At 42.2% G+C, this 23,633-nt stretch overlaps 1 protein-coding gene across 2 annotated transcripts in view; it reads left to right on the top strand.

Moving 5' to 3' along the window:
* Eif3h (eukaryotic translation initiation factor 3 subunit H) overlaps window positions 1-23,633 on the top strand; it is a 76,829-nt gene that overhangs the window by 47,819 nt on the left and 5,377 nt on the right. For both annotated transcript variants that reach the window (XM_052160808.1, XM_052160809.1), the window contains exons 3-5: window positions 17,272-17,439; window positions 18,925-19,024; window positions 20,068-20,217. In XM_052160808.1, the coding sequence (XP_052016768.1) occupies window positions 17,272-17,439; window positions 18,925-19,024; window positions 20,068-20,217 (418 nt within the window). The remainder of the gene's footprint in view (window positions 1-17,271; window positions 17,440-18,924; window positions 19,025-20,067; window positions 20,218-23,633) is intronic.

Genomic DNA, 23,633 nt, shown 5'->3' with positions numbered 1-23,633 from the left:
GTCTGGAAAAGATTGAAAGCCTTACAAATTTCCCTGAGTTTTCTTCCATCAGGAATAGTGTAAACGTTTTTATTAAGGACTGTTGCCTTACGAAAACATGTAGCTAAGAATGCAGAAGTATCACTTTATTAGAATAGGTTAGCTACAAGGTGATCTAAAAGCTCCTCCCGGAAACATTGCTTTATAATTGTGCTTCTCCTAGGTCCCTTTTGAAGGGGTCCAGCAGGAGCAGCCCGCTCATGGAGGCTTTGTAGCGTGTGCTGTAGATGATTGGCTCCTCCTCCTAGTTTGAATCAGAGTTTTGGGGGAAAGGTCCATGTCTGGAAGTTTTCATCTGGTGAGAACTGATCCTACCTCTGCCTTGTTTCATCTTGGTCCTCAGGTGGTTGTACTAGAACTGCTTCCCTCTGGAGTTACCGAGACAGGGATGGCAAGATGACTGAGCTGGCAAATGTGCTTGCCTTGTAAGCCTGGAGACTTAGTGCTGGTCCTGGAGTCCATGTAGAGCCAAGTGCATGGCGGTGTCTTCTGGTTTTCACATGGGTGCTGTGATGTGTCAGCCCTGTCTCCCACACTCACACATATGTACCTACATAAGTAAATTAAAAATAAAACTCACAGTACAAAGGGAGACAACCCCGACCCCTGCCCTCTTACTTAGTAGTCAAATGAAGGGCTTTGGATTTGTGCAGAGCCTTCCTGGAAGCTGATTGTTCATGTATACTAGGCAGCTCTTCATCTTTGTCTTCTGTATCAGTTTGCCAGTCTTGGATCTGTTTGGAGGATCAGCATAAGTGCATGGCCAGTGCCTGGTACTTTTACTATCTTCTTTCTAAATTAAGAGTAAATGTAGGGTATTGTTGATCATTCTGTGTCTTTAAAAAGCATATAGCTGCCGGGCGGTGATGGCACAGACCTTTAATCCCAGCACTAGGGAGGCAGAGGCAGGCGGATTTCTGAGTTTGAGGCCAGCCTGGTCTACAGGGTGAGTTCCAGGATAGTCCGGGCTACACAGAGAAACCCTGTCTCGAAAAAACCAAGAAAAGAAAAAAAAGCATATAGCTGAGGAATTGAACATCTCCAACTTGCCTTGGTTTTAGAAATCACTATGTGATGATGTGACATTTACAATTTATTGAATGTCATCTGCATGATGAACAGAGATGGTGTTTTCACTTTGCTAGCTTGTAATATTTCTAATATTGTCTTTTCTGTGAATATTGATATTGTCATTTTATAGTAATTATAGTGTAAATAAAATTATTTGATGTCGGTTACCCCATATACACATAGAAACTTAGAGAAAACTTCGAGATGAACTTGAGAAGTTGTTGTGGAATAGGTGTCTATATCCTCCTTAGTACCCACCCTCACAGTGTTGAGCTCTAAGTTGTCATTGTCTGTGGAAATGGACCTCTGGATCCATTTCTCAGCATTAGAGGAGACTGTGAGGGGGACCAAGTCACACCTACCGTAAGAAGAAACATCAGGAAGCTTCTGAGCATGGTAAGAAGGCCACCTTCTGAGCGCCAGAAAAGTCCTGTGCTAGCCTTCTGCCTTTAATCTTGATCTTTCCAGGATCCAGTTCGTGAGAAAATAAACACCTGCCGATTAAGCCGCCCTATCCTTGGTGTTTTGTTATGATAGCCCAAGAAGATTAACGAACAAGTGAAGTTCCTAATTGGATTACATAGATCAGCCAGCTATACTATACAATGGAATTAAATTTGTCATGAGACATTATACTAATGAAAAGTTATTCTGCTCAGTGTGTGGGATGTGGCTTTATTTAGCACCATTCTTGATAGCACAGATGTTTGTTGAAGGTTTTGTTTTATGAAGCCATCTGTAAAATGTTAATGTAGGTGGTAGGTACCCTAGATGTTTTGATCTTTAACTTTTGTGTAACTTTAGTTGATTTTTCTCTGGCCCTGCACTGAGTGTACTAGGCATAATTTAGTGTCAGATGATTATCTTGTAAGCAGAGTTCTTCTAGGAAACCTCATGGCTCACAACCATAGGGAGCCATGTTTACAGCCTCACACTTTGTTCTCTTGGTTAGGGTCCTGGACAGATAGAAAAGGGGGGAGTCTGACTCTAGATACCCGTAGTAAACTCACTGTAATTTTGTGTGAAGAGTGCATGGTTTTGGTTTAGAGCAGAGCAAACTTAATTTTTATTCATGTTTTGAGTCTCCTCTGGTGTTAAAGTGTCTGTATGTGCATGGGTGTGGTGTGGATGTGTAGCGGCCAGAAGAAGCGGCTGGGTCTTTTCAGTCTTTCTGCAGTTTAGTTCTTGAGCTGCCTAGCGAGCTCGAGGGGTCTGCCTGTTTTCCCAGCACTGGGATTACAATACACTACACGTACCACAGTACCCTGCGTTTGATGTGGTTGGCTGAGACCAACATTCGGGTCCTCGTGGTTGCACAGCACGTCAGAGACTGAGCCACTTCTCCACCCGCCTTAAATGGCGCTGTCTGTCTCAGCCTTGACCCACTTGCCAGGCTTCACCGCTCCAGTGAAGTACTCTAGGGTAGTCGTCTCACATCGCCAGTGTTTTCTGTTAGTCAGCCTTCAACGGATCTTAATTTGACTTTGCTGACAGTGTAGCAGGGCTGCATCCCCCATGGGCCCTTCTGTCGTGGGACCTTGCTTTTATGCCTTCTTATGCTTACTTTTTTTTTTTTTTTTAGTCTAAACATAGCCTTTAACATTCTGAATTTCTCTCTTCAGAATCATCTGCTGAAGATCCACAGGGATTTGTGTTCTGAATCTCTCTTGTTGTTATTTCCTTACCTTATCTGTTCCTTTAAACTTTGCTGTGGGAGAGTAGGGTAGAAGGTAGCACTATAGCACATCCACTTAGAGCATGGACTGTAGTTGAACTTGTCCTTGCTGTAAGTTTTACTTTTAGATGCCTTTTGAATGACACAATTAGAAGATATTTCAGAGAATTTTGAAGAAAAAACCTATTATCTTAGATGGTTTTATTTTATTTAATGTGTACATGTATGTGTTCTGTCAGTATGTATGTCTTTACCATGTGCCTAGTGTACATGCGCTTGTGTTCATGGAGGCTAAAGGGGGCACGGAATCCGCTAGGATTGAAGTTACAGATGGCTGTGAGACCAACCCTGTGGGTGCTGGTAGGTGGGCCTGAGTGTTTTGGGAGAGGGGCGCGGTCCCTAACTGCTGAGCCACCTCTCCGGAGCAAGCCTTCTGTCATCTTGACTACAACAGTTACTAGTTTGGTGCCTTTTATCTAAATTTTAAAAATGTATTGCATTTTACTTGTTTAACTTTTTGTGTATGTTTTAAGTAAATCCCACATTCTTCTGTAAATGAAATTTTCTTCTCTGTCATAGTGATACTATAAACTCCTGAAGAAATGAATACATTATAGTTTAGTGACATTATTACCATTAGACATTAGTTAATTTGTGGGTGGGGTATTCATGTAGATGTACGCACATACATTTGAATGTATGTGGCGGTTAAGCATTGATGTCGGGTGACTTCCTAGATTTTTTTCCTATTCCAGATAGTTTCCTCACTCCCTAGAGCTCCCTGGTTAGGTCAGGCTTCCTGGCTGACTTGGGTTACAGGCGTGGACTGCCACACTGCATTGGGTTACAGGCGTGGACTGCCACACTGCATTGGGTTACAGGTGTGGACTGCCACACTGCATTGGCTTACAGGCGTGGACTGCCACACTGCATTGGCTTACAGGCGTGGACTGCCACACTGCATTGGCTTACAGGCGTGGACTGCCACACTGCATTGGCTTACAGGCGTGGACTGCCACACTGCATTGGGTTACAGGCGTGGACTGCCACACTGCATTGGGTTACAGGCGTGGACTGCCACACTGCATTGGGTTACAGGCGTGGACTGCCACACTGCATTGGCTTACAGGCGTGGACTGCCACACTGCATTGGGTTACAGGGGTGGGCTGCCACACTGCATCGGGTTACAGGCGTGGGCTGCCACACTGCAGGGCCAGGTTTGCATGCTTCCACACTTTTGCTTCACTGCTGGACGTCTGAACTCATGTTTTTATAGCAGTCCCTTTATGAACAAAGATATCCCCTCAGCTGCTGGGTTTTGTTTATTTGTTTTTGTTAAAAAACACTTATTGTTTTTACACAGGGTTAAGATCAAGGCTCTTGCTCTAGTAGAGTACTGTTCTCTTCTGTCCATACAGGGAAAAAATTTCATAACTGGATACAATGTGAAGATCAAAAAATTGTGGGAGCCCAGCCCCAGTGGATGACCTTCACCACAGGGCTTGCATCTGTGGCTCGGGGACACGCAGGACGAGGGGACAGAAGGAGTGTAAGAGCCAGAGTGCCAGGAAATCACTGCATCGGAGGATTAGAATAGCAGTGTCAGTGGGCCTGTTACCATGGAAGGGGAAATTTTATGGGGTCCTAACCTCCCCCCCCCACCAAGAACCTATCAGCAACTAACTGCTGTAAGGAGAATTAGCCTCTTCCAGAGAACAGCGCGGTTATTGGTTGTTCATTGTAGTCAACCTTGAAGCCTTATACACACAAACCATAAAAACAGTCTCATTGGATTATGTGTCTGTGTGTTGTTTATCATTGTATGTACACATACATACCTATGTGTGTGTATGTAACAAAGCCGAAGAAACAGCTTGTAAGTAGGGAAGCAGAGGAGGGTTTCGAGGAGGGTAGCCAGGAGGGCCTTGGAAATAGGAGAGGGATAAGAGACAAAAACAGAAAGAAAAATAAATTTTAGTAAGGTCTTTCTTTGTATCCAGTCTGGCCTTGAACTTACTGTAGTCTTGCCTGTCTTCCTGAGTGCTGGCATTGTCGCTGTGCAACAACATGGCCCACTCATGGTTCATTTTTTGATGGCCATGGACATAGTTTTCTTTCCCTCAGATTTGAGTTATAACTTACTCAGTCCCTGTCAAAGGACTGACTCAGTTACTGGATGTAAACATTATAGTGTATTGAAAATTTCTGAGTCTTGGGAGTTTGGGAACTCTAGCCTTGAGTTGTACTTGTTGGGTTCTTATTGTATGGGCAAGTTATTCTTGAGTCAATTGAAAAAATGCATACCTGTCTTTTTTAGACAGGAAATTTGAAAAATAATCTGATTAAATGACTGAAATACAGGCGCATAGTATTAGTGCCAGCATCTTTCCTTTGAGCTCATGGCCCACAGTATGTGGTAGTGTGTTTAAGTGTGCGAGTATGTATAATTTCCCATGCAGCACTACTTTAGGCAGGAGAGTGCCAAACCCTGGGAAAAAAAGTAGAGGGAACCAGCAGCTCTAGAACATATGGCCTCCTGATATTAAACTGCATTTTAACTGCCCTTGAGTGTTCCCTCACCCTTCCCACAGTTTTAGATGAGAATTATACTGTTTAGTTTAACTGCTGTAGTGGATAGTGTTGGTAGTAGGTGATTCCTATTTGAGTAAGTCCGATGGCTCAAAATTCTGGACTTAAGCATACCTGAAACCTTAATTTTTTCACAGTGTACTTTTCTGAAGGTAAAAATGGCTTTATGATGCCTATTCACCTGTTCTTAATCTAGAAAGTTTCCTGTATAGTGCTTATTGATATTTGTGAAAGCTTGAAGTCTTTATACCATTTTAGGTTGCATTTAGAGATATTTTCCCTCTGAATAAGTTTGTAAATGTTATTGTTATTGGGTATCACAAAGACAGCTACTCCAAAACTCATCAGATTCCTTTCAGCAAGGTCTTGATAAATAATCCATTGTTTCAGTGACTGTCTACTTAGTGTTGAGGACATAGTAGTTTATTTGGAGAAATAAAAGGCAAAGCAGAAAGAAGTTAGAGCATTGTGAAACAACTTCCCAAAGCAGGTGGTACATAGGTTGGAGAAGTGGGACTTTTTCCCAGCGAGAAGGACCCTTGCAAGCAAAGACAGGAAGGAGGAACAGCCCACGGAGAGCCTTTCTGCTGCCAGTGTGTGTTAGCACTGCCATGTTTGTTCAGCCTTGTAGCCTACTGACTCCGGTGCTTGATTAGGAGATGGATTAGGAAGACTGCATCTACTTTCACACTTGGTTGTCTTTACCTTCTTATTCTGATGTTGAGTCCATAGCCCTGTAGAACTCTGTTCTCTAGATAGCCGAGGCTGGCTTTTCTGAGAGAGTGGCAGTTTGGAAACATGTTGACGCTAACAACCGGAGAACTGTGTTCAGATCCTTCCTCATCCTGAGCCAAGAATTATCTAAACAAAATGTTATCATTGCCCATGTTGTGAAACCTGTCCAGAAATAGTGTGTGGATCTGCAGCTGAGCATGAGGGTGGAGGGTGTGGCTGTGATTGAAAAGCATGCGCAGGAGTCACCACGCAGTCTGAGAGGAGGTGGTGTTGGCCCAGGTCAGTCATTTGCTCTTCCTTAGAGCTTTGGTCTAGTTGTAAAATGTTATGTTGTGGCATAGTGCCATCAAAATGTTTGTATGGTTTAAAAGTAAGTTGTGGTGACATTTGACATTTATAAATCAAGCAAGTTTTCTTACATGTTCTGAAGAATTATTCCCTAAATAACGAGTCTTCTAAAGATAATCAATCTCACAAAGGCCCGCAGCTATGCTGCACACTCATGTTGTTTCTGTGCAGATTTCTTGGGTTCATCAGGAAAAATGCGTGATTTCAGAGAAGAGCTTTTATTATGCAATTGTTAATGTGAGCTGGGACGTGGGCCTCTTTACTGCTGTCCCCGTCACAGTGTAAAGGCATCAAGCCAAATCATGTTTTCATTGTATGAATTGAATGTAGATGATTTTAAAACCCTGTTTTAGGGAGAGCCCAACCTTTGGCCATCTTCTCTGTCCCACTGTATTTAAGGGCAGTGTTGCAGCAGAAGCCTCTTGTTTGCTGAGAGCGCAGCTGTTTTCTGACATTGTATTGACTTTGCCAGGGCTGATGCCAAGCTGTTGACTTGTGAGCTTCCCGTTCCTGGTTGCGCCTGACAGTAGTTTGTTCCCTCGTGGCCTGGAGAACTGTGTCCAGCCGAGTCTGAGGAGGCCTGCATCACTGGCTGCCATTTCTGCGCATGCTCGGTCCCCTCGTTCAACTGTGTCTTGGCAGTTCAACTGTGTCTTGGTAGGTGTGTCAGCACCTACTCAGACTTCACATTCAGGCTCAGGGGGAATACTCAAAAGAACAAATGTCTGGGTCATATCTTCTTTTTCTTTTCTTTATTCTCTTTTAATTCTGATTCCCATATATAAGGAGGATGCGTAGGAACCCCTCAGGGCAGAGCAATGTAGTCCTTTGGTGAAAAAAAGATACCTGTCCCTTTAAGAAGAGGCTAGTTTGAGAACGTGCATCCTGCAGTTAGAGTCCTCATTCCTGCACTGCCTGCTTTGTTTCTGGTGTATTTTCTCAATGTGATTGCAATAAACTGCCCAGTATATAACTGTGGGGAGAAATGACCCTGCTAGTGGTGAATTAAGCTTATTTGTGTATATTTGTGGTTTTCAGTTGTTCCCATTATAGTAACAGGAATAAATTCCTTTCTAAGCATCACTCAGGAGCACTGAGCATCAGGGACAACTGAGCAGAGAGCTCCGGTGTGCTCTTGCAGTCGTTTCCTGGCCTCTCCATAGCATTTGCTTCCCAACACTGTTTATTTCTGTAACCAAAGTGACCTTCTATAGAAAAGCACCGTTATGAGCTTCAGATTATATAAAGACAAGTCTCACTAATGATTTATAAGTCTGTGTAAAAATGCTACAGGTTAAGACCAGTGAGTTCCTTGAGAATGCTATTTGGTTGTGAAGCTGTAGTGTTATGTTCCACATTACATCTGCATGTACATCCATGTAACAGAATAAGAAAGTTTTACATTTCTGTAGGAGGCAGTGCTCTCAAACTCTGCCTGGACATCTTTTTCACACACTGGTTGACCCCAGTCTCGGCACTCTGGGCCCTCACAACAAACAGCTCAGGTCTTAGCCCTTGCCAGGAGGTGTGGGGTTTCTTTCCTGTTTACCATGGGAAACACTCATCTGGACCATGGGATAGTTGAGTGAAGCTTCCATTTGCTTGTCTCTCTCTGTGTTTCCTTCCTGTTTGTTCCCAGTTGGAGGAAAGGAAGAATTGTCCTGGTGAGTGTCCTGCTGACAGCTGGTAGGTATTTTCTCTGAACCTCTGGCCTTCCATAAAGGCATCTCTGTGGTACTCAGTCCTGAACTGTGCTACTCTAACTGGACTGATTACTGCCTTACCCCAAGGCTCCATCCTGCCTCATGGCCCCACAGGGGTCAGCCTTGTTCTTAGTACCCATGAACCTCTTGGTTAAGCCTTTCTTTGAAAATTTGGTGAGAGCTTTAAGTCCTCTTTCACGGATGTTGTATGCATGTGATTTGGGGAAATTGGCCCTGATATCCTAGACCAAAGACCCCTGGGTTGGGTACTGTCTCCTGAAACTATCTGAACAGGAAATGAAACATGATGTTAAAGTAAGCCATGCATTCTTGCCTTCAGACTCATCGTGAATTGCCCTAAAAGATTTCTATGTGGCCATTTTTCTCAGTATGAAGTGTTTTCTATCCCTTAAAAATCTTTGGAAGAAGCAGAGTGTGCAGGGAGGAGGTGGCAGATGAGTAGTGGGGAAAGCAGTCATGAAGACATCAAATCTCTCTTATGTAAGGAACCCATAGGAGATCATTTTCTCTGTTCCTCATTTAACAATAGTACTATCACTTTGCAGGGTTGTTGTAGTCCATAGTCATTTTCTTCATATTAGTGGGGTTTGTTTGCTTTCTCCCAAGACAGGGTTGTTCTGTGTAGTCCTGGCTGCCATGGAACTTGTAGACTAGGCTGTCCTTGAACTCAGACATCTGCCTGCTTCTGTCTCCTGAGTGTGGGGATTAAAGGCTTGCGCCACCACTGCCTGGCCAAATCTATTGTTTTTAATACTTATTTTAAAATACAAATTGTAATGTTTAAGGGGAAACAGTATTTACCTTTGGACAGTTAGGGTTGTAGGAATGGTTCTTCAGCAAAACATGGTACATTATAAAGTTACTTGCTTTGTCTAGTAGAGTTAGTACTCTGCTCGGATGCTCAGTATTTCTAAGAGCACCCATCCAGGCCTCTGAACAGGCTGCCCAGACCTGAGTGTGCTGGCGCTACTTGTCCCTCCTGTTAGTGCTTTTGTTTTAGTCACCTCGTGGGGGCAGGGGTTTATTTTCTCTCTGTTTCTTTTAAAGACCTAAAACGGAATCAGGAGATAGAAACCTGTATAGTATAATGTAATTATATTGTTACATGCCCAGTAATAGAACATTCAAGGTTACCTATTCCTGAAATCTAATTTCTGTAGCTTGTCTCTCTCTTTATTGAATCTGTTCTTTATTGTACAGAATATAATTAGCTTATAATCTTAGTACCTACAAGTATTTTTCCTTTTGTAATCCTTCTCATGGTAGATTGTATTTTGGCCACATTCATATTTATACTTGTAAGTTTAGTTTCATGAGATGAATGTTAATGAAGTTATACTCTATCTTTTCTGGTCAGGTACAGTCTCCTTTGTCTTTTCATTTTTGTATTCCCAATATAGAAATGATAAGTCAGGACTTTATCCAATGCCTGGTCATCAAATTAAACAAACCCAATTTTCCAAAACAATTGATTTTGAGCCCAGGTAAGTGATGTTTCCTTGAGTTTCTAGGTATTTCTGAGGACCGGGTGCTGGGACAAGCTCTTTATTTCTTCATGATGTGTCATTGCGGACTTGGAGTTAATTACCCTGTTTAGCCCTCTCTGTGACTCCAGGGTGGAGAGTGGCCTGCTCTGTTACTAGTGTCACCAGAACCATCAGATGGAAATGATAATCAATTATTAATCAGTTTGATCTATCTCCATGGCTGAGGCAGTAGCATTGCTGTTTCAGGTGTTTCTTTATGGCGTTTCTTTTTAGCCAGCAGGCATAGCCTGTGGTTGTCCATACAGGTGTCCATATCCCGACAGAGTCATAGTCTACTTTGGGTCACTTAGTGCCTCTCTGACGAATATTTCCATGCCATTAATTCCCTCCTAAGTGTTTCAGTGATTGTAGCTGGGGGAAGAAATGACTTCTCATCCAGATGCATTTGACTGTAAGCTGAGTCCAGGAGCGGGAGGCTGGCTCACAGCTCACAGTGTTCGTTCCCGAAGAAGCTGGAGGCAGAGTGCAGGCAAGGAGTGCTGGCCACTCTGGACTACCTGTTTTCTCTGACAGAGTCTGCTCAGCTAAGGGCCAGTTTGCATTAGGAAGTTTGCCTTCTGAAAATGCTGCCAGTATGCTTTTGGAAGTTGAAGTCATTATTTTCTAGTTGGTGAAGTTAAGATACTAAAAGACATACTGTATTTTATCTATCAGTCATCAGTTCCCAAGTAAGGAAGACACCTTCCAAAAGATACCACCATAGCTTTCAAGCCCCTCGTTCAGACTGTGCCCTGTTAGGGCTTCAGCTAAGGTAAGTGATTCTGTGGGTCACCCGTCACCAACCTTGTCCCATGTTGCCATCAGCTTTCTTTTGGATATGTGGTACGTTCGGCGTTGGTGTGTCTCGCTCTGCCTTTTTTATGTGTTTTGAGTTGGAGATTGCAGTTGGTGCCCGGACCGTGTAGGATGACTCTGATTCTTTTTGACAGCCGTTTCTTCTTGTGTTTATCCCACACCCTCAGCACACTACTTTTGTTGTTGTTTTGAAAAGTACTCTGACCCATTCTCTCCTTGCACATTAAAAAAAAAAAATCCAGAGTTATAGGATTGTCAAGTCAGATATGCTTATTGTAGAAATAAAAGTCCATTTCTTTTTCTTTTGTGTGTGTGTGGAGGGGTTTTTTTGGTATTTTTCGAGACAGGGTTTCTCTGTGTAGCCCTGGCTGTCCTGGAACTCACTCTGGAGACCAGGCTGGTCTCGAACTCAGAAATCCAACTGCCTCTGCCTCCCAAGTGCTGGGATTACAGGCGTGCACCACCACCACCCGGCTAAAAGTCCATTTCTTAAAACTCTACATAATCATTTTTATTGAAGTTTCATGTGGAAACTCTATTTAGGGCTAGGTACTAAGGAAAGTCTCACCTACTTGAGATATTTTGAGGTATTTCTCTCCTTTTGGACAATGTAAACGATGATATTTCTCTTCTTGTTTTGATACCTGGAATGCCAAGAACCAGAAGTTACCTGTGGTCTGATTCTAGTTTCTGCTTTCTCTCTGTTAGTGCATACTTTTGCTGACCTGATATGACTAGTTATTTTATATAATTTAGCAAAAGATACTTCATACCCTTTGTAGATTGGGGCATGGCATGAACATACAGTTTTCTGATAATTGTTCCCTTTTTTAGCATATGATCAACATTGCATTTCTTCAGAGTATTTATAGCGTCTAGTTGTATAATCACACTGACCTCGTAGAAGTACCTCAGAGATGGCTATAAATAGGAAGGAGATGTTTTTTGCCATTTGAAAGGGCCTTGTGAAATTTTGTCCAGTCCAGGGATTCTCATCTGCTCTGTCTGTCATGGACTCTGCTGGAGTGGTCAGAAAGCCATTTTGTGACAGGTTTTCATGTAGTGAAGAGTCTGTCTCTGATCCAATGCAGGTAAATTAATTTGAGGTATACAAGTGTCAGATGACACACAGTCAACCTCCCAGGAAATTTCTTAGCTGCATTTTATGACCTAATTAAGAAGACATTGTGTGTTACAGGATGAAGATGTGCTTTTTCTCTTACTTTCTTCTGTTTCATGGGCAACTCCTTAAATATACCAGCAAACCCCCCTCCCCCAGTATTCCAGTAATTGTCTACGACTCTTGATAGCTTTAAAAGACAAGCTGGTGACCACCCTCTTGCCTTTCTTCTAGTTCCTTGCCTCCAGCCTGACATATTTTGCCAGAATTCACATTTAGTTGAAGGACTATATCTAACCACTGGGGACAAAGGCAGTATTTTGCCATTTCTGTTAAATAATAGGACAGAGTAGTTTCTAGGTAAAGAAGAACTTATATTGGACCCTTTATTGTGAAAAATTGAGACATTACCAAAATTGGAAGCCACCACCACGAGTAGCATTAATCACAGATGTGTTAATTGAAACAAGGGATGAATACATGGTACAGAGGGGTGAAGAGAATATGGAACTTTTGAGAAATCTGTGTATTCCATAACTCTCTCCACCCAAAGTAGACTGTATTTAATTCTTTTTTTCAAATGCACATTCTGTTTGCTTAAATCTACATCTGCTACTAGCTTTGAACATTGCCCGGAACGTATGTGCGGCTTGGCAGCAAGTCTCAAGACGAAAAGGAAAGCACAGATAAAGTTTGCCTAGCTAAATAGTCACAGACCGAGTGCTCCCTTCCATCCCACGGTGCTGCAGGGAAGGAGGCGCTAACTGTTCTCTTTAAAGTCCTCTCCGGGCCGTGGCGCCTCAACAGATAGGACAGTTTTATGCATTACACTTTGACAATATGAAAATATTTGTTGAAATCATTAGTTTCAGGGCCATTGTGTGGTTTTGCTTGTCTTAAAGGCATTTGCATCTTTTGATTGGGTTTTTTCCCCTTTGCTGTGAAGTGTGTGCTCTATCACTATGTCTGCCTGCTTGCTTGATCTGAGCCAACGTTTAATGACAACTCAGTCCTGACCCAAGTTTCAAATAGCAACATAAAATGTAATGTCTTGGGAGTCTGACTTCACATTTACTCTGGCACCTAAAAGCCTTTGGTAGTAGCCGTACCATTTAATGTCTTACTGGTAGTGTTTTGTTACATTCTGGAGCATGAAGAAACCACGGTGACTCCTCACTGTAGCTTCTGGTGTGTGTCTGCTGCACTTTATGAGTCCGATGCCATTACTCCACATCCCCAGCAAGATTCTGTGAAGGAGAGGCAGTCACAACTGATGCTTTTCTAAAAAGCAGTCCCATAATTGTGATTAGATCGTTGGAGTTGTGATAATGTGCAGGCCATTTGGGAAGTCGGATTAGTAGATGATCAGTAAGGACTAGTTCTTTTTTTGTGTCTTGACTTGGGTTTATTTTATATAATTTTGTCATTTAGACAGTAGGCTTTTCATTTTTAAACTTTGGGTTACTTTGGTCCTGAGTGTAGAGGGAGAGAGCCAGCTCCTTGGCTTCTACAATGTACACTACATACTACAATTGTATACATACAGTAAACACTTTAGAAAGATGAGAAAGGAGATATTTCAGGTGAGTAACTGAAGATGTAAGGAGATGAGTATGGTGGCCAGACCTGGACCAGTGCTAGTGCTGCCCCAGGCGCTCTGTTGCCTGAAGGCCGAGTGAGTGAGGGCCTCAGAGGAGCTTGAAGGGAGGTTTTTTTGTTTTTTGTTTGTTTTTGTTTTTTGCTTTTTTTTCTATTTGTACGATTATAAGCCCCCTCATATTTTGGCCACACTTCTCTTGTATCCGAGTGTAGCTTTTATATTAGTAATTTTAATTGGCTTAGTGGTAACTACCAGTTTGTCTGCAAATTTTTATATGTTGCTTCTCCGTTGGTTAGATGTGTGCCTTGATTTAAAATGTTAATTACATTTTATTTACTGTGTGGAGGAGCTAGGGGTGTGTGAGTGTGCATCTATGGCGATCAGAGAACAACTTGGGTCTCTCCTTCTACCCTCTGGGCCCCAGGGATGGAACTCAGATGCCATCAGGTTTGGCAGCAGGTAGCCTTCCTTACCTGCTGAGTGTTTTTTAAGCTCAGAATACTTGAAAGGTTCTTTCCCAAACTGTTGAAATGCAGTTCAGAACCCTTGTTGAACATTATTATCAGTTTAAAAGTAGTTCCTCTTCAGAAGGACTTTCTCTTTGCCATGTTTCCCTGAGACATTCCCAGGAACACTGGGCTATTAATTCAGAAGTGAATACCACTGAGTGGCTGCTTCTGCAGGGAAGCTTTGCCCCCAGTGTGGACGTGTCTGACCAGGGTGCAGCTCTGAGAAGTGGCCGGCATGTTGCTTCACTGGTCTGAATCAGCGCAGCAATGGTGAGTTGTAGCTCTCTGTTAAGGCCTTTTTCCTTTTTCTTTTGTGTCTCTGGACTTGGCTTTCTTCCTTCTGTTTGAGGTAGAACTCAGTCCTATTTCCCAAAGCTGTGGGGGCTCTAACATGGCCTCACCCACATAACCTGAGGCTTCTCTGTTTATCTGTGGTTTATAGCTTGAATGGATTCTGTTGTCACCTTACCTGCTCACTGTTGATGACTAGCAGAGCCACAAAAGCAGTGGGGTTAACCTAGCACTCAAAATCCAAAATGGTCGTTCCTGTTAACATAGAACTTAGGGCAATGGTCACGCCAGCACTTCATGGTTTGTTTCCTGTGCCTACAGTAAGTCCTTAGGAGTGAATGGCTGCCTGCTGATGCTGCCTTAACCGAGTTGACTGATAGTGGCTGCTTGGAGTGGTACTTTGGTCCTGGAAGTTTAATGGTGCTGTGTGCTGTTTGCTTCTACTTAGCTTTAGCATCAAGGCTCTTGAAAAATGAGGAGAGCAGAAGAAAAGCGAAGTGGGGAGATAAAGGGCCACTCTGTCACCATTAGCACAAGGGCAGTCCTCGAGCACCTGCAGATACTCAGTTCACTTGGCTGTCCCTTAGCTCCAGCAGTTTCTTAGCTTGCATGTGGCAGAAGCCTTACTTCCTAAGTGCGACCCACGTGACCTCTCTCTCAGACACTGCTTTGGACTGGGTCTCTCTTCACACTAGAGCTCGCATTCAAATCTTTATTATTTCTGTTATATCTCCACAGATCTTTTCAAATGTCAATGGGTTTAGTTTGTTACTTGTTTTAGAGGCAGGGGTTTTCTTTGTAGCCCAAGCTGGCCTCAAGTTTGAGATGGATCCTTTTGCTTATGTCCCTGATTGGTAGCATTACAACATGTGATTTAAGAATTCGCAATTCTGCTGGGCAGTGGTGGCGCACGCCTTTAATCCCAGCACTTTAATCCCAGGCAGAGGCACGCGGATTTCTGAGTTCAAGGACAGTCTGGTCAACAGACTGAGTTCTAGGACAGCCAAAGCTATACAGAGAAACCTTGTCTCAAAAAAACACATCAACAAACAAACAAACAAAACAAAAAAAATCTCAATTCTTAGAATTAGGTGATGAACTCAATTATCAGGATAGGTGATGCATTGAACTGATACTTTATGTAGAATGGGCCAAGCACAGACTTTGTAGTGAAATGCCAGTGTACTGGAATATTTTGTTTGCTTTGGGTTTCCTATGTTGGTTAGGATTGCCTTCAGCTTTTGACAGTTGATCCTCTTGTCCCTGCTTTCCAAGTGCTGAGATTACAGGCGTGCACCGCTGTATCTGGTCTACTGTGGAATTTCTGAAAGCAGTTCTGTGGAGTTTCTTCATTCTTAGCCCTTTCATTTTAATATTCATTTGAGGTAGGTAGGTGAATCTTTGTCATTTGAAGGAGAATCTTTGTCATTCTTCATGGTGATGAGGAGAGACAGGTGTTCTGTGGTTTCTTCCCATGTTAATCAGGTCTGCTCTTAGTTTATACATATAGCAGCCTTGGAGCGTGTCTGTCTAGTTTACAGAAGAGCTTCATCTTCATTAGTCCTATTGGAGGTCCTATGGATTAGGGAAGAGTTGGGGAAGCTGGACATTAGAGTTTTGCTGCTGGTCTTTGGATGTTTTAAACCTCTGTGAAGTATTCTGAAAATGCTTTTATAAAGTCCCCCTTATCTAAGCAATTTGAGGAGAGTCTTTGCAAACTTATAGACTATTTTTTTCTAAAAAAAAAGTATTTTAAGTCATAATGCATGCTTAGCTAATAGACAAGTCATTGTAATTAGCATATCCAATGAACAATGTGGAGTCCTAGCATTTTGACTGGGATGAGTTCTCAGATATCTTTAGAAATGGGGAAACCAAAGATCAGAGAGAAACAGACCCCATAGGGAAAATGTCAGCACTGGCAGGAGTGCTCCAGCCTGCTCCTTCTCCCTCTCCTTCTCTCCCTCTCCCTCTCCTTCTCTCCCTCTCCCTCATTTTTCCCCCCATTCCCTACTGTTCCCAGTTGGCAGATGGCACTAAGGTTTAGCTGCTCACCAGCAGATGTGTGGTAGATGCTGGCCTTCTTATACTAAGACTGGACTATTCACAATGCATCGCTTGTTTTTGATATTTGTTCTGTTGAGTGTTCGATACGTTCTTCCATCTCTCTACTTTGAATTTAAAACAACCTAGCAAATTTAGTTTTAGTTCCTATTGTAGTGATAGCATTGCGGCTTTTATTTGTTAAAGAATGTGTGTGTGTGTGTGTGTGTGTGTGTGTGTGTGTGTGTGTGTGTGAGAGAGAGAGAGAGAGAGAGAGAGAGAGAGAGAGAGAGAGAGAGAGAGAGAGAGACCAAGCAGAGGGTGTCTATCTAGTCTCTAGTCCCCAAGAAGTGGAGTTGCAGGTAGTTGAGAGCTAGCTGACAAACTGACACGTATGCTGGGAACTAAGCTCAGTTCCCTTAACTTTTGAGCCATTTCTCCAGCCCTGTATTGCTTTTTAATGTCATCTATTATTTTATGAATTTATACCTCTCTTCTAGTAATACTGCTTTAAATGAACAATATAGTCATTAATTCAACAAGAGGGAAAGTCATCAAACCTTTCATTTGTATACATAGTGATTAATACAACCAGTCTAGTTTAAAATATCGTCTGCTAACACAAACAAATGCAAAGAGAAGAGAATGCTTTTTAAAAAAATGCAGTCTATGCAGTAGGGGGCACTAGATGAAGGCAGAAATAGATTCTTCTGTTGACTTAGCTGTAGCCTGGGTCTGGTTCGTATGTAAGGGTGGGCATTGTTTCCCCTTAGTTTTCTTGGATGGACTTAGTTCTTAGTTCCAAACACTAGGTGTGAAGGAGACAATGAATGATAACTAACTTAATTCAGATGAAACAATTACAGTCTAATAACTGGACACCTTTTCCTTAACACATTTACTTTTTTTTTTTTTTTTTGGAGATTTAGGAAAGAGAAATATGGATAGCAATTAATAATTCCTTGTTTAGAACAAGACATTAAAATTGTGTTTCTAATACCATTTAAAAACAAAATGGGATTTTGTTAAAGAGAAAATGGAAAAGACCAATTACTTGAAGTGATTTGAAAGCTTTGTTGTTTTCTTGTGTAAAATGGATATAATTAACCAGTAGCTGCTGTTGGTGGGATCATTAAATGCTGGGGCTCTTTTTTTTTTAAATTCCTCTGTGCTGTGTCTTCCAGTGCAGTATCAGATGGAGATGATGCGCAGCCTTCGCCACGTGAACATTGATCACCTCCACGTGGGCTGGTATCAGTCCACGTACTATGGCTCCTTCGTTACCCGGGCGCTTCTGGACTCTCAGTTCAGTTACCAGCATGCCATTGAAGAATCTGTCGTTCTCATTTACGGTTAGTCGGAGGCTCCTTTATTATTCTTTTCCTCCCTTAATATTATTACTACTATTTCTGCTTTCTGTCTTTCTGCCTCTTGGAGCAGCCTGGCAGGCCTTCTCAAGTAAACATCAGCCCCACTCTGCAGCAGCCCCGGCAGCAGCTAAGTCTAGACAGGGTTTCCTTCTTTCTGTTTATTTTTCTTGCTATCAGAGCCCTGATGTGTACGTTTTGGAATGCTGGAGTAGCGGCTTCATTTTTTTCCCCCTCTTCTCCCTCCCTCTTTGCAGGAGCTGGTGGAATGAGACCAGATGTCTAACAAACTCCCATTGCTGGAGTGTCTGGTTCTGTACATGACTGACCAATACAGCGTGCCAAGTTTTCCTCCGCTTTTTTCCTCCTCTCTCCTTCTCTTTTTTTCCTTTTTCTTTCTTTCTTTCTTTTTTTCTTTTAAACCTCTGACAGCAGCGTACAAAACATGGACTGTTTCTTAGCACAAAGATTTTTTTCTTTTTGGCCTATTTAATGGTGTTTCCTCAAGCTCTCCAGACCAGATGTTCTGTGCTGTATCAGGACCGTAGGCAATTTAACAGCTTTATAGCCTCCCCTCCCCAAACACTCACAGTTTGCCATATCTGGCAGACTTGCATATAGTTTCCAGCTGAGAAGTAAATGTAACGTCCTGAGTATCTGTCAGAAAAAATACTAATGAATACGATCAATCTTATGAGCTGCCCCGAAATTGTTTCAGTGTGTTAGCAATTGGATTACAGAGAGAACAAGTTGTTAAAGTGCACTTATATTGGCTGGAAACATTGCATCATCAGACCTTGATGAATTTTCCACTTGCTTCAATCTATTTTGGTTTTCATTTTATCACCTATTGCTAAAAGTTTTACTGTGTTGAATTTCAGACAACATGAATGTTAACACAGGTTTTAGGCGAACGCTGGCTCTCCACAGCCGTTATCATGCAGCAAGTGCTAAGCTCCCTTCCTTGTGGAGTGTTTAAGCAGTCAGTTTTGACAAAACTTATTTCCCTAAAACTAAAACGACACTTTGCGATAACACGTTGACTTAGTGGTTTGGTCTTTACAATCTGCTTTAATGAAGAACTGTGAACACTGCTCACTGGGATGGATACAGTTTGTTCCCAGGGCTATTGGCTTTAAATGATTGAAGGGCTATAGAAGTATACACAGAGATTTTTCTATGCTTAATATTCATGAGTATTTTTCTCCGATTTATACAAGATCTATAGAACTAATCATATATTTAACTTTCAACAAGTTTACTGGGTCTGCTTGAGGGATGGATTCGAAGGTAGCCTAGCTAAATTTTGACTCTTCTGGTTTTAATCAGCTTCAGGTTATGTCTTGATTATTTAGTTTGGTCTTCGTATTTCAGAGCTGTGTGATTGGTAGCAGTGAACCCAGAACTAGTACTATATGAGCACTAGTGGCAACATTCTCCGTAAAAGCTTTCTCTTTTCCTTTTTTTGAGATCCCATAAAAACTGCCCAAGGATCTCTCTCACTGAAGGCATACAGACTGACTCCTAAACTGATGGAAGTTTGTAAAGAGAAGGACTTTTCCCCTGAAGCGTAAGTGGTCCAGGCCCATGAGGCATATGGTAAATGACTTAGGGGTGGGGTTTTTTTTTTTCCCCTCTTTTTTTTCTTTTAGGGTTTCAGTTTGCCACGTGTATTGAGTCCTTGGTTGGGCTGTAGTAATGCTGTGTGGGTGGTAGAAGCTTTCTGCATCGGGCAAGCACCACCTTATTTCTTCTTCGTATTTAAGCTATTCTATGTGGAAAGTCTTGTCTGCTGTTTTCACTGCGGTAGATTCAGTTAGTGGGAATTAGCTGGATGGATGGATGGAGCATGTCATAAGTGTAGAGTGAAGGGAGGGGAGAAGAATAGTTAGCCATTACAAGCTGTAGCCTGCTCCTGCACCTTGCACCCTCTTACAATAGATAGAAATAGTTCAGGCATTCAGAGGGGGAGAGAGGTTTATTGGAAATTTAGGGGGTAATTAACTGGTGATCTGGCTTTGTTATTGTGAGGGTTTTTTTTTTTTTTTTTACTTCCTATGAAGTGTCCTATTGGACAGTTCATCACTAGTTTCCCATTGGCTCCTAAAAATGTGTAGATCCTTAGAAGACAAGCCGAATCACGAAGAATTCTAAGTGCAGAGCTATAGCTAGGCTGGGAGAGGCCGTGTTCTGGCTGTGCTCTGCCGGTGTGAGGCTCCTCCGACTCTTCCCCCGGAAGCACTTTCTGAGGCTTACAGAGCACTGCCTTTCCTAGCTGCTGAAGTGTGCCTTATGTCAAGTAACTCACAGTGACATTTCAGTGTCACTGAAAATGTGGGAATTCTGGACTATAAAACTAAGCAGGGTTCTTTTGTTTGTCTGTTTGTTTTGTTTTGTCACTTATATTCTGGGCTGACAGCTCAGAATCATACCGTTTTCAAAGTTACGCAAATCACTGGACTTGGGTTTGACAATCACTCCCCACCCCCAAGCCGTTAAAAGAATGAAACAGAACCTGTGGAGGGGACCTGTAACTAGGTAAAATGTGTGAACTACTTAATCCAGCATTCTGTTCTGTCCCCTGGCCTCAAGTATTTTTATCATACTTCACAGATTGAAAAAGGCAAGCATCACCTTTGAGCACATGTTTGAAGAAGTGCCGATTGTAATTAAAAACTCACATCTGATCAATGTCCTAATGTGGGAGCTTGAGAAGAAGTCCGCTGTGGCGGATAAGCATGAACTGCTCAGTCTTGCTAGCAGGTGAGTCACCCTGCCTAAGGAGAGGCCTCTACTTCTCTCTCTCTCTCTCTCTCTCTCTCTCTCTCTCTCTCTCTCTCTAAAGTAATGCAAACTTTTTTGCATACATCCCTTGTGAAATAAGGAAAAATTGCTGAGAAACACTTTGAAGTTACTAAAATAAATGTAGTAGCATGTACTGTTCATCTGGCTTCATAGAGATCCCTGTTGAAAACTATCAGGATATTCACTGTATCATTTAGACTGTGATACAGTAAAGTTCATTTAGTTCAACGTTGCTTACTGTATTGGATCCCAAGAAACTTGTTCAGGAGTAAAAAAGGCGCCTCACTTTACTGCTCTGGGCCTTGCTTGCTCCGGTGGAGACTTCCTCAGTAGTAAGCTTCAGTTATTAGAGTCTTTGACCACAGTTAGCATTTTTGATCCTGACACCTTTACTGTCTCAGAAATAGCTGAGAGTATGCAGTTCCCTTTAGTGTGACTGTTCTAGCTGACCAGTTGGCAAGATCATATTTTTATTTTGCTTTAATACTGATTGAGATATCCTAGAACAAATTGTTGCCTCTTTGGAGTTACTGTTGCTCTTTCTCCCTGACTTCCCTGTTTTCTTGCTCCCTTTTTATGTTTTACAGTCACAGGGATTGAGCCCAGGACCTCACACATGCTGGGTCTGGCACGGAGGGACTGCTTCAGTCTGTCTTCCTTTCTGTAGAGGTGTCAGAGTCACAGACAGCTTCTCTTACATTCCTTTGAAATCTTATTTGTGATTTTTCTTTTTGGTGGAAAGAGGTACCAGCAGACTTGTACTGTAAAATGACCAAGCAGAAAGATAATCAGTTGTTTGAAACAGTTTCCCTCTCAACACTATGGGTCTCACTGTCTCAGATCTGCCTCAGACTTTTGGGTGCTAGATGTATGGGTGTATGCCACCACCCTACACCTTCCTAGCCAAGGTTAATTTTTTTAAGCAATCAGTTTTGAGGAGAACTTCAATTATTTATCAGATTTGTAGTTTTCATTCAATATGAACTAGTAAGTACAATGAAAACTTTGGAATTATGAGAGCAAAGGACTGGAGACCAGTGCTTTCCATGTTCTGCATGAGTTACACCACGATTCAAGTAGCATTGTTTCACAATAATCCATCATAAAGGCCTAGAAGGGCAACAGTAAGGGTGACTAGAATACTAAATGATAGAGCCAGATTTCACAGAGCCAGAGAGCCAACTCTTTACATGCAAAGGTACCTTTATAACTGTCCTTATATTTGTCTGCTTGAGAAGATCAGTGTTTTCTCTTGTTTTTACAACTAGGCACACCTGTATTTAAAGCATAAGTTAAGGGCCCTTTTTAACAGTGTGGGAGGTTACAATTTGATATATTGGTATGCAGTTGCGTAGTAATTTTAAGTTTACTACACAAAAACATTTCTGTATATAATTCATGTCTTCACTTCTACCTGGCTTTCTATATTGAGCATACAGAACAGTACAGCCTTTGTGTGGCTTTCAGTCACCAGTGAGCCTGTCTGTAATCTTTGTCTTTCCAGAGCAACAGTTATAATAGACAAGAATATTATCCTGGCTTGCCCTATCAGTAAAAATCCTCAAATACTATTTTATTGTGGTTTGTCCTCTGTGTTGTTATGACTGAAAGAGAGCTCTTTGCTTTCCCTGTGAAACTGTTTAAAGGGTAAATTCATGTTTTTGTGGAGAGGTGGTACTCCCAGCGCCTGCTGTCGTATCCTATGGACTCTGGTGTGGAGACAGGTGTCATCCTGCACTGAAGTAACAGGAGGAACCTTTTGTCCCTTCTTATTCCCCTCACATCAGCAGTGTAACAAAATGATACCTGCATTATTTGCCTTTCTTTTTATTGGTTTTTTGTTTTTGTTTTTTATAGTTTCTTTCTTAGATCCTAGGTTTATTTTCTCTTTTAGGACCCGTATGTGGCTATCAGTTCTTTTATTTAGAATTAGCTTGTTTTACACATGCCTAAGATGTACAGCTCCTTTTGCTCAGAGTCTTAATTCTTTCCATTTTACTAACAGGGTGTTCTAGATCAGACTTTTAGTTGTAATATTTGCAGGGCACAGGCCTTGCACTTTTCACACATGAAAAGCAATTCCATTTCCTTCTTTTAGATAGTAAACTAGAGCTGAGTATCCTATATTAAGGGTAGGTAATAAGCATGAACTGATACTATGGTGAGAGCTGACTTCACTGTCTTGTTTCACATCTGTTTATCTGCTGTCAGTTCTTTGTTTCTTGGCAATAAAAGGCTTACAATAGTCTTATAGAAACTCCTCACAGGAACTCCTGTTTTTGTATACTAGCTAAGCCAATACTGAAAAAATTTTCCCAGAAAAATTGCTCCTGGTGATGGATCTGATTTTTCCAGGTGGAATTGTTAATTCCTGATGCCTGTATAGTGTGTGACTTCTTGAGTGTTTCTAACAGACGGTGTTTCTAAAGACCATTATTGTAATATACATGGCGCAGTATCTTTGAAGTCTGCATCTGTGGTTATGGTAGGCTTTTAATCAGATATACTTCTCTGAACACTCGAAAGGCATCAATGGAAAGGAAGATTAAGAAATTTGGGAGGGTAATTTTTCTTCCCTTTTCCTCCTCATAGTCAGTGTCCGTCCGTCCGTTGTCCGTCCCCCCCTCTCGTGCGTGCGTGCCTGTCTGTCTGTCTGTCTGTCTGTCTGCCTGCCTGCCTGCCTGCCTGTCTGCACACTTGGCAGTCAGGCCAGAGAGGTCAGAATTTTCCTGGAACTTGAGATGCAGGTCATTGTGAGCCACTCTAGATACTTAACAGCTGGTCATGTGAATGCTATTTCATATACTTGACATAGCTTTGTTCTTAACAAACTGTAAAAACATTTGTCCCTCAGGCCATTGTATCCTGCCCCAACATTCATGACTTCATGAGCTAAAGCACACTGAGTGTCTGTCTTCTGCATAGATTTTTCATTTCCTATCATTCCTGGTATACCATAATGGCGTGCGTGCCTGTGTGTGTGTGTGTGTGTGTACGTACATGTATGTATGTATGCATGTATGTTCAGCAGCTTTGTTTTGAGCCTCTTTCTCTGTGTAGTCATGGCTATCCTGGAATTTGCTCTGTAGACCAGGCTGGCCTCAAACTCAAGAGATCCGTGTGTCTGCTTCCCAAGCTCTGAGGTTAAAGGTGTACCACCGTGCCTGGCTCACATTCAGTGTTGTTAAAATAGACATAATTTCATGGTGGCACCTTGTTAAAGGAAGCAGGTTAGTCTTTGGCATTGCTGCTGAGAAGATCCGCTCACACAGACCACATGGTAGGTAGGGTTGGAGGGGAGCTTTGGAGCCACTGGCTCCTTGGCTGGTTTTCATTTCCTGCCTGTCTCGGGCCTTCAGTGCTTGCACTTATCT

This window comes from Apodemus sylvaticus, chromosome 17 (genome assembly GCF_947179515.1).
Source record: "Apodemus sylvaticus chromosome 17, mApoSyl1.1, whole genome shotgun sequence".
NCBI lineage: Eukaryota > Metazoa > Chordata > Mammalia > Rodentia > Muridae > Apodemus > Apodemus sylvaticus.
The sequence above is the reverse complement of the archived record's forward strand: the minus strand, read 5'-3'. Positions and strand labels throughout refer to the sequence as shown.